The sequence below is a fragment of the Corvus moneduloides genome, chromosome 17 (assembly GCF_009650955.1).
Source record: "Corvus moneduloides isolate bCorMon1 chromosome 17, bCorMon1.pri, whole genome shotgun sequence".
NCBI lineage: Eukaryota > Metazoa > Chordata > Aves > Passeriformes > Corvidae > Corvus > Corvus moneduloides.
In genome coordinates, this window is record NC_045492.1 from 8,202,319 (window position 1) to 8,212,650 (window position 10,332).

Here is a 10,332-nt window from a genome sequence, read left to right on the forward strand (position 1 = left end):
TGCCCTGAGCTGCCGGAGGAGCCGGGAGGAGCCGGGCGGGGAGCGGGCGCGGCAGAGGGTGCTCGTGTGTGCCGGGAGCCTGCGGAGCCCGGGAGCCGCGGCGCCTCCCGCGCCGGCTGCGAGCACAGACCCAGCCTACCCCTGGGTGAAGCCACCACCTCCGAGGCCAGGAAGCTGTGCCGTGTGTGCCCCGCGTCTGCTCACAGCCGGCTGCTCCTCAGAGAGTGGGAGAGCTCACATCGGGATGTTGGAAATGTGCAGGAGCCCCTGATTGGGACTTGCTGTGGGATAAAAGAAATGAAGTTCTACGGGCTGGCTGGCAAGGAGGAGAGCGTGATCAGATTCGTGTGCTCCACACTCACTGGATTTTGAATTCCTGCAAGTAAGTGGTGGTGGCTTTCCTGTGCCTGGGAAACGGGGAATCTGCAGCTAAACCAGAGGCGGAAATACTTTAAACCCCGCCATGTATATAGAAGTTGCAGCGTTGTTGGAGATGCTGTTGGGGCTGGATAGACTGGACAGGCAGGATTCCTGCTCTGCTCTGGGAAGCCTCAGCTGGGTTCAACTTTATGAGTTGGGCTCCAAGTTGTGTCACTCCATGCTTTGTGCTCTGCAGCTGGGCTTGAAAGGGAAGAAAAGGTGGTGAGCTTGGCAGCACTGCTGGGATCCCATGGCTGGAGTCTGGAGGCTGAGTGGGAGCTGATTGCTTTTGGGATAAATTAACTCAGTTCAGAGGTGTGTGGCATTGTGGAAATTTCCAGTTGTATTGTGGGTAGGGGGACAGGAGTATTGCTGGTGTGTGCAACGGGGAAATGCTGAGCTCCTGGTTATGGGTGAGGAGGCTTGAGAATGTGGTCACTGAAATGCTGTCTTCTGTAAACCTAAGATGATGTACAAATACTTCATTTGTGGCAAAAAAAGCCACTGTGGTAGGCAGATGATTCTCAAGAGGACACATCTCCTTAATACACCCATCCCGTAGTGTGGAATGTGGCTTCCCGTAACAGCAGCTCCAAGCTCTCCACTGGTCTCCTGCTGTGGCTCAGCTCTGCAGAAAACCTCTTGAGCAGGTTCTTGCCTTGGAGGAGCATTTTTCTTCCCAAGTGAATGTTCAGCAACTAGGGAAGGGTGGGAAGAAAGAAAAGTGTTGAAATGGTGTCAGCCTTGAGCAAAGCCCTGTGGTGTGGGCAGACAGTCATTCTTCCAAAGGTTTTAAAGTCATGTTTTCTCAAAAGCCACTCCAGCACATGAGCAGCAATTAGAACTGCAGCTAGAAGTGTGCATCCAAGTTTTCAGACATTTGGGTCTGGCATTTAGAAGTATGGTTGGCACCTTCTAAATCAAAAGCCTCAGGAGGTGTTTGACCATGAAATCTCATTACAGAGATGAGCGAAGTGGGTGAGATCTTGTGCCTGCTTTTTTGAAATAGTCTTACATTTCACAAATTGCACCCCAGGGTCTAGGGCAGATTCAGTGTTGTGACTAACTGTAAACAGCGCTTTCACTTTTTGTAATTGAAAAGAAAAAAATCCATCTACTTCTGCTTCTTGTGCCTTTTTTGAAGCACAGCTCCCTGGGGTACCCAAGCAGAGTTTGCTGCAGCCGTGTGCACAGTTGCTGATGGAAATCAGTTCAAAATGTTCCTCCTGGTTTCGTGCAAATAGGCTTTGAGTAGCTTCGCAGACTTTTTTCTTGCAACCCTGCACTGAACACTGTGTGGTTTTATCAGAAGAGATGAATCAGAGACCAGGCAGAATCAGCAGCAGCAGCCCTTGGCTTTGCAGTGAATTTAATCTTGCTTTCATGAAGCCGAGATGAGGAAATTGCACCTTTTCTAGGACTCACAAAAAACTCCCACACCATGGAGTAGCAAACCATCTGCCTTTAGGGTGCCTGTGCTCGGGTGTCACACATAGGGGAGTGATCCCTCCTCGGAGGGCTGTGGGTGTTGTCGCATGTACGCAACGGCTGTGACCGCCCTCGTCTTCAAAGCCACCTCGGCTGGCAGAGCCGGCGCCTTACGAAACGCTGTCTGCTGAGTCTCCTGCCCCGGGAGCAGCCCCAGGACTGGGAGATCGATCGATAACTTTATTGGCAGGAAATTCGGGTGTAGGTTTCAGAAGGTCTGGCTGAGACTTTGCCTTGCAAAGCTGCTCAGTCCTACCTGAGTGCCTTCAGTCAGGCACTGGGTTCTGCTGGCAAATCTGTGATTTTGGGAGACCCAATGTGTTGTCCCAAGAAGTGGCTTCTCCCAGTGGCTGCTGAGCCTGAGCACTGAGGAGCTTGCACTGGGCAGTTTCACTGGTCAGAAATCCTGGAGTGACCACCGACCTGCCCTACAGAAAGTAGGCCAGAAGAATTCCTCCGCATTCATTTCTACTCAAGAAAGTCTCTCCCTTCAATCTTCAAAATTCAGGGATGGAAAATCCCCCTGCTGTGGGATAAGCTGCCCCATCTGTGCCTGCCTCAGCATGCTGAAAGCTTCCACCTCGACTCCAACATCACACCAGCTCCGGCCGTCGAACCTCGTTAGAACTTTGTCTGCTCAACTCCAGAGCCTGCTCAGCTCTGCCCTGCTCCTGCAGCCCACGATTCCATCACTCTAATGAGCTGAACGAGTCCAGCGAGGAGCTTCAGGCTCTGTCTAACGCACCGGCCCTTTTGCAGGTAACCCGTATAATTAGTGTATGCTCAGACAGAAAAGCTGTGTTGTCTAATTAAAACGTTGTTGGAAAGGGAACAGCCTCCCCTTCCCAGCTCTGATCTAAGCCAGTCTGTCCAGCCTGGTTAGTCCTTAAAACCTCTCTGTCTCACTTTCTACCTTGAAATAATTGCTCTCCAGGGTTCATGCTTCAGTCAGGGCAGTTTCCAAAGGCATGGGAAGTTCTTAGATAAAAGGGTGCTTTCAGATAAAAGGGTGCTGCAAATGGGCAGAGACCTGCTGGTTATTGGGGTAAAAATGTGCCAAAGATGCTGCTGTGTGACTGGGGGTGCAGGGGAGAGGGGAGATCCTGTGGGTCTGCAGTAGCTTCTGAGATTTACACAAGGCAGGGTGGCTTCTCACCAGAGCTCATCTGGGCTTTGTCATCCGGATGAAGATACGCAAGAGGGTGAGTAAGGGATGCTCAGCATGTCCCGCTGGATCTCTGGGTCCCCATCTGTGCTGGTGGAAGCTGTCCTGCCCAGCTGTGCCCAGGGACCCTGCTGCTGGGCCCATTTGGATCAGCTACCGCAGCTTCTTGGAGCTGTGCTTCACTCCAGGAACTGCCTCCATCTCCTTTCGGATCAGGCATTTCCTGGGTGTCGGTGTCAGGCCAGCCTTTTTTTGTAGAGCAGGGTGCACAGAGCTGAGCTGTGCAGAGCTGGGAGCCGCAGCCGCTGCCGACGCTGGTGCAGCTGAAGGGATGCCAGCTTTTGCTCTGGGTTTGCAGTGCACTGGCAGCCGGGCAGGGACAGGGATGGTGGCATGGGGATGGTGACACAGGGGTCGGCAAAAGCCTCCTGGGGAAGGTGGTGATCCTGACAGGCTGGGGAGCATCCGTGCTTTGTGTCGGGCTCCCCAGCACCCTCCTGCCTCTGCACCTCTTGCTCTGGCTCTGCTGCTGCCGCAGTTTGCAGGGGATGGCTTTTGCCTTGAGGAAGGCACAGGGACAAGGGCTGGATTTGGGCAAGGCACAGATTTAAGCAGACGAAAGGGATGGGAAGATTGGGTGTTTTCTGCTCTGGCGTCACAGCAGAGAGCAGCTGCAGACCTGGGGTTGTGGTGGCACAGGGAACGTGGGGTCTGTGTGAATCTGCTGCAGGAGGAGCATGTCCTGATGCATTCTGCTGAGCCCGGGGCATGAGGAGGGAGAGGAAGGAGAGGCTGAAGCTCACCCTATTTCCAGGAAGTTGAGTCATCCTGCCTGTCCTTTCTGGCCTCCCCTATGCTCAGGAGCAGTGTCACCCCCATCCCGCAACCTGGGGTACTGTCCCCGTGTCCCCAGAAGGCATTCTGGCATTTTTAGGGTGTCTCCAGAGGATTTTCAGGGCCCCTGGGGCATGTCCTTTTCACCATTTCGTAGCAACTTGTGAGCTTGAATCCTGCTGGTTTTGTTGGATTGTTTTTTTCAAAAGGAACCAGAATCTGAAGTTTTCTCCTGTGGTGGCAGAGTACCCACTGCCGAGTGTCCACACTGGGCTGGGCACTGGAGGTGTTATGGTGACCCTGGGGAGGGCAATCGCTGGCCAGAAAATGGGACACCCAGTGAAATGTCCCCGTCCAGAGCATCTAGAGAGACCCCCTGCTGGGGGACTGTGCTGCAGGGGTCCCTCAAGCCCTGGGGGTCATTGAGCACCATTTCGTGCCGTGGTGAGCCCAGCAGCTCCCGGCTGAACCCCAGCTCGTGTTCTCTGTCCCCAGAGCTCGGCCCTGCAGTGGTGTTGGAAGCGGCTCCCCCATGGCTGCAGCCGGCGGCGAGGGGACAGAAGTGACCCGGCTCCTGCCGGCCGGCGCTGCCCTGGCCCTGCTCGGTGGCCTGGTCTACCTGGGCGCCCTGTGCGCTGCCTGTAAACGGTACGTGCTGCCCACGGCTCCTCCCCTTTCCCTCCTGGGGCTGGGATGGGCCTGGGGATCCCCTCGGTGACATTTGGTGGCTGCAGGTGGAGACTCTGTGTGAGCCCATCCTGAGCTGCGACCACTGGGATCTGCTCACCCCAAACCCCCACCTGTACCCCAGTGCAGCTCTACCTGGCTGATCCTGCATCCCTGTGTGCTGCAGCCCCCCGGCACACCCCCTACACCCAAAAGCTCGGAGGAGCAGCCCAGAGAGGGCTGAGTTGTGAGTGGGATGGACAATGCCAGGGGCAATGCCGAGGTTGGTGCCAGTGGTGCCTTGCACAGCGCAGAAGGCTGCAGGATGCAATTGTGATGTCCCCAGCCAGCACAGACCGTGCTGTGGGGCTGGGGAAGGACCAGGGATGTGGGTTTTGGGAGTGCCACGTTGGGGACCCGGGGCACCTGCTCCTCACCCTTGGCTTTGCCATCTGCCTTGGGCTCAGCCCCCCTTCTCCCTGCAGGAAGGGCAGGAAGAAGGTTGCTCCGGACGGGGTGAAGCTCGTGGATGAGGTAAGAGGACGTTTGGGGGGCAGGATCGGCCCCGAGGGGTGGTCTGGGCTCTCAGCCCAGCCTGAGGGTGTGTGTTCCCCCACGGCAGGCCCTGCTCCGCCAGACGCAGCTGCGGTCACTCAGCAAGTCGGACACGAAGCTGCACGAGCTGTACCGGGTGAAGGTCAGAGACGACGGTGAGTGGCCGTGGAGCTGGGGGAGCCCAAGGGGCTGGTGGCCCTGGGCAACTGCCTGCAGTCCCCATGTTGCCCAGAGAGTACATCGTGTCATGGACAGACGTGGCACTGTGCTGGCACAGGGGTTGGTACCTGTTGCATCCCCTGATTTCCTCTTCTCTCCCGCAGTCCAGCGTCCGGCCAGCCTGGATCTCGCTTGTCCCGCGGGCCCTGGAGGCGAATCCCTGCACAGCGCCGGCCTCCTGCACCGCGAGCTGCCCCAGATCCCCGTCCCTGAGCCCCCGGCCGCCTCCCCAGCCCCCGACCAGACCTACTCCAACCTGCTCTTCACCCCGCTGCGGAAACCAGCGCCAGACACTGTCTATGAGTGCCTGGCAGTGGAGGGCGAGGACGCCCCGGTGCCCCCCATGCCCTCTGGCACCCAGGTGTCCCCTCCACGGGCTGTGCATGGGGCAGCCGATTATGCCTGTGTCCATAAGGTGAAGAAGACGATGTCAGTGGAGGTGCAGGATGGGGCTGCGGCAGGGCCCCCTGGAACACAGCACTGCTGGGATGGTGCAGGCAATGCCCCCCAGGCCAAGGTACGACTCTGGGGGGCAGCAGGGATGGGGCATATTGGGGGGTCATTTAATTCCATGTCTCCCTGTAGTGCCCATGTTTGGAGTAAGGTATAAATTAGGATCCACTGCCAGGATCCTCCTGGGGGGCTTTCAGAAGATGGGGGGGACAAAATCATGAGGATGCAGGGATTGCCCCTAAACTCCCACCCTAAAAAAAAATTCCTTTTGCAGCTGGAAGAGATGTACTCAACGGTGTGCAAAGCCACCAGAAAGAAATCCCAGGTCCCTGCATCGAGCCAAAGGGCCGTGAAGGAGGCAGGTTCCGGGTGGCTGCCCCCCCTCCAGCAGGAGGGGGCCCCGGCAGCCCCAGGCCCCCCTGACCCCTGTTATGAGTCCATCAACGACAGAGCATGGACTGCTCAGGGCCGTGGCCCCGACCCTGACTATGAGGCCGTGGACATTAACTGGAAGAAGACGGCAAAACGGGGCAAGCTGGGGATGCCCTGTGTCCCCGAGAACCTGTACGAGAGTGTGGTGGACATTTGGGCAGGGGAGCCCCGGAAAGCCTCTGCAAGGACAGCGGCCAATGGGCTGGAGGTTTACATCACCAACCTATAGCCCCCCAGGAGCAGGGGCAGGGCCATAGCAGGGTCCCACCCGGCTGGACACTGTCAGGTGCCGGGGGACAGGTGCCAACAGCCCTGTGCCCACCAGAGCAGCTGCATCCCTGCACACGCTCTCTGTATATATTTTCTGTTACTTTTCTATGAGTGTCCTTGTCCCATCCCAGCCCAGCTGGTGCCAGCAGGTTGATGGTGGGATGTCCCAAGATGGGTATTTTGGGGGTGCTGTGTGCTGTGTGGGACCCCAGTGAGACAGGGCTGGTGCTGGCACCGAGATGGGAACAGGGTGGGGACCATGTTTTGGGGTGGGGGAATGACAGGGCTGTGGCCAGCCCCGTGCCTTGGGCTGCAGGATCAGACCCTCATCAGGGGGTTTCTACCATGACTGAGAGTCTCTGTCCTCTTCACACTGTGGGGGAGCCAAAGGCTCCCTCCAGCCCCCAGGAAGCCCTGAGAAGCTTTGCTCCCATCACAGAACATCCCTTGTTATGGGGAGATGGGGTCAGCCCTGCCTTCATGAAATCATAGCATATCCTGAGTTGGAAAGGACCCACAAGAGCTCATTGAGTCCGACTCCTGACCCTGCACAGGACAACACAAATTTCCCTGCTGTGGGCTGTGGGCTCCGCTCCATCCTCCATTCCCACCCTTTCAGACCCATGCAAGGATGTCGCCATGGGCAGCCCTCTCCCAAACACCATTAAAAGCCTGAGAGAAGGTTTACACTCTTAAACTGAGTCTAAATCCCTGGTTCTGAGGGCTGCTGCTGCTGGTGCAGCTGGTGCTGGGAGAGCAGCTTGGAGCACAGTGTGACTGTGAGTGCACCCGTCCTGGATGGGTGGTTTGGCACCTCTGAAATGGGGACACACAGCCACCGAGAGCTGCTGCGTGGAGTGATCTGTGCCAGAGCAGAGCTTTGCACAGGGCTGGGGTAGAAGCCAGGGCGTGTTTGCCCAGCACTTGCTTCCTGCTTACCTCGCCATTACTCACTCCCCTGGGTCCTGTGGCCTCCATGTGCCAAAAAAGCTTGGGTGAGCTGGATCTGTACCCCGACCCGCAGACCCCAGGGCTTAAACTTCACTCCTCTTCTCCCCGTGGGGAGTTGCACATCCCCGCCCCAAGGGACGCCCTGGTGAGGCAACGACGGTGGCTCTGGTCACATGGCCACCAGCCGGCCAGCGGCTGCCTGACCTCGTGGCACGATGGCCCGGTGCTCGCTGGAGCCAGGTGGAACCTGCAGCCCCTGTGTCGTGCCGTGCTGTGCCAGGCTGTGTGGCAGGAAGCCACACGCCTTCCCTCAGCAGCTTTGCCCCTGCACCGCGGCAGGTGAAGAGATTAAAACCGAAAACGCGGCGCTCAGCAAACCCCGCTCAAGGCGTTAGAGCTGGAGGCACCCCAGGCGTCGTCAGCTCCGTGCTCGACGCCAAACCACAGCCGCCCTCGAGAGCTCCCATCCCCCTGCGAGATAAGGGCGCTGATAGAACACGGCTGGTGCCGGTGCTACCGCACTCTTCCTGCTGCCAGTGGCACCAGAACGACGCGTGGGCTCCCCCCGCGCTGCCCCCGGCCGCACCCTTCCCCTGTTCCCCTTCTCCATCATCCCACCCCACATGGCTGGCTCCCTCCTACACCACCTGAACCCCCTGGGAGCTGTTTTGGGCTGTGTTGTCAGCCACAGGAGCATCACTTCCGTGTGGGATCAGTGTGGCTTCACTCCGGTCGCTGCGCTGCCCGTGGGCTGGGATGTGGGTACCACTGCGCCACCTCCCTGGGGGAAGGCAGGCTTGGAATGGCACCAGGGAACGGAAAGCTCCTGCTGTGGCAGAGCGGAGGTGGCCAAATTTGGTCTCCAATTTACCCCAGTAGCAGCAGAAGCCGTGCAGGGCTGCCTGCTTGCCCATAATCCCTGTGGGACGTGGGAGAGCCGGACTCAAATAAGAGAAAAACCGCGCAGTCCTCACGGTGATGGAAAATGTCCCTGGAACCCCGGTTGGAGGCTCGAAATCTGGGTGGCGAATGAAGGATCCATCCCAAAACATGACTTGGAGTCTCGGGCTGTGGTCGGGAAGGTCGGGGTTGGGGTCAGAGCGAGGGGAGACGGTAGGGCTGGGAGTACCCCGCCTCAGCCGCGGGGACAGACGTGTGCGGGGCTCTTCGTCACGCTGCGAGGGACGGTGCTGCGAGGGACGGTGCTGGACGGTGCCGTTCCCACAAGAGGGAGCGAGCAGGAGCCCAGCGAGCGCCGCAAGAGGCTGAACGGGTTGCACATCGTATAGTTCCGCACGCTATAGGATGTAGCCCGGTGCTGCAAGGCGCATTACACGGTGCACGGTGTGACACCTGCACGGTGCGACACCTGCACCGTGTCACACACCGCATGGCGCTGTACGGGGCTCTGTACTATAAGGACCCGCACCCCCTATGTCCCTGCAGCCCGTACGGCTCCGCAGCCCGAGCAGCTCTGTGGCTGTACGGCAGCACAGGGCTCTCCAGCCAAACCAGCCCCGCACCTGAACAGCTCCGCACCCCGCCCAGCCCCACATCCCTGAAGCTCACACCCGTGTGGCCCCGTCCCCCGGCAGCTCTGCACCCCCAGCAGGCAGCCAGGGGACATGGGCAGTGCGGGCACGGCCCCGGCTCTCTCTGCAGGACCTCCTGGGCGAGGGGCATCACAGCCCAGTCCGCAGCCAACCCGCCCCTGGCAAGGGAGTCCAGGTACCACGGGGGGACTTCCCAGGGATGGTGATTCTTGGGGGAGCCCTGTGCAGGGTCAGGAGTCGGACTAAATGATCCTTGCATGTCCTTTCCAGCTCAGAAGGTGCTATGACCACGATTTTAACTTGGGATGCCACCCTGCCGCGCCCTCCTGCCCGGGCCGGGGGTCGGGCTGGCGGCACCCTGTGCAAGGGCGGGCGATACTCGTGGAGTTGCGCAACACCGAACGGAGCTGCCGGAGCCTTCAACTCCGCGCTTCGGCCGCCGTTAACCATTAAACCAGAGCGGGGACGGCCGCGGAGCCTCCCCCGGGCCCCACAGGCTCCTCCAGGGCTGCGCTAACGGGGGCGGCGGGATCCGGCCCCCCAGGGACGGGACAGGATGGGGAATAAAGGCTGCTCCGGCTCTGCTCCTCCTCCTGTGCTCCCCGGGCAGGTGTGGGGCCCCTCGGGTGTCCCGGTTCCCGGGGGACACTGCCCTTCACCCGGCTGGTCCCCAGTTCCTGTGGTGTGCAGGGGGACCCCGCGGGCGGCCGTCCCGGGGCGACACCGGGCGCTTGGCCGGGTTCGTGAGGGCTTTCCTGGTGTGCTGCTTTTTTCACTCTTACGAAAGCACCAGGGCATGGCGCAGGGTGGAAGCGGCACCTCCAGCCCCCCCGCACCACAGCAGGGAACACGGGGTGGCCAAGCACCCCAGGAGCCAAGCTGGGAACATCCCCTCCCCAGGCAGGGGATCCGCGGGATGCCGCCCCAGCAACCCCACAGCCCCCGAGCCACGGGAATCAGCCGTGTCAGCCAGCCCAGGGCTGCTGAGGGACAGGCGGGGGAGACAGGAGGGGGGGGACAGACGGGGGCCACCATCTGGGACAGCCGCACGGACTCTGTCCCGGCCTTCAGGCTGCGGGTTGGTCAATCCAGCAGCAGCAGGACCCGGTGGCCCGTGGCCGCCGCCCAGCGCTCGGGGCCCCGCGGGTTTTGGGGCAGGTGAGGAGCGGAAGGCAGATGGGCGCCAGCCCGAGCTCCCCAAGCACCCCACGCACCCCAAAACCCCCTGCACCGCATGGACTCCACGTACCCCCTTGCACTACAGGTACCCCCTGCTACCCCACATACCCAGGGCACCCCAGGGCACCCCAGAATTCCATGGACCCC

At 59.8% G+C, this 10,332-nt stretch overlaps 1 protein-coding gene across 1 annotated transcript; it reads left to right on the plus strand.

Annotated features, from left to right (window-relative positions):
- Window positions 1–14: 14 nt before the first annotated feature.
- Window positions 15–7,199, plus strand: LIME1 (Lck interacting transmembrane adaptor 1). The gene is made up of 7 exons (XM_032126633.1): window positions 15–382; window positions 2,417–2,667; window positions 4,403–4,555; window positions 5,059–5,107; window positions 5,196–5,283; window positions 5,452–5,864; window positions 6,075–7,199. The coding sequence occupies exons 3-7, from the start codon at window positions 4,440–4,442 to the stop codon at window positions 6,459–6,461; spliced, it is 1,053 nt and encodes a 350-aa protein (XP_031982524.1). The 5' UTR covers window positions 15–382; window positions 2,417–2,667; window positions 4,403–4,439; the 3' UTR covers window positions 6,462–7,199.
- Window positions 7,200–10,332: the final 3,133 nt, after the last annotated feature.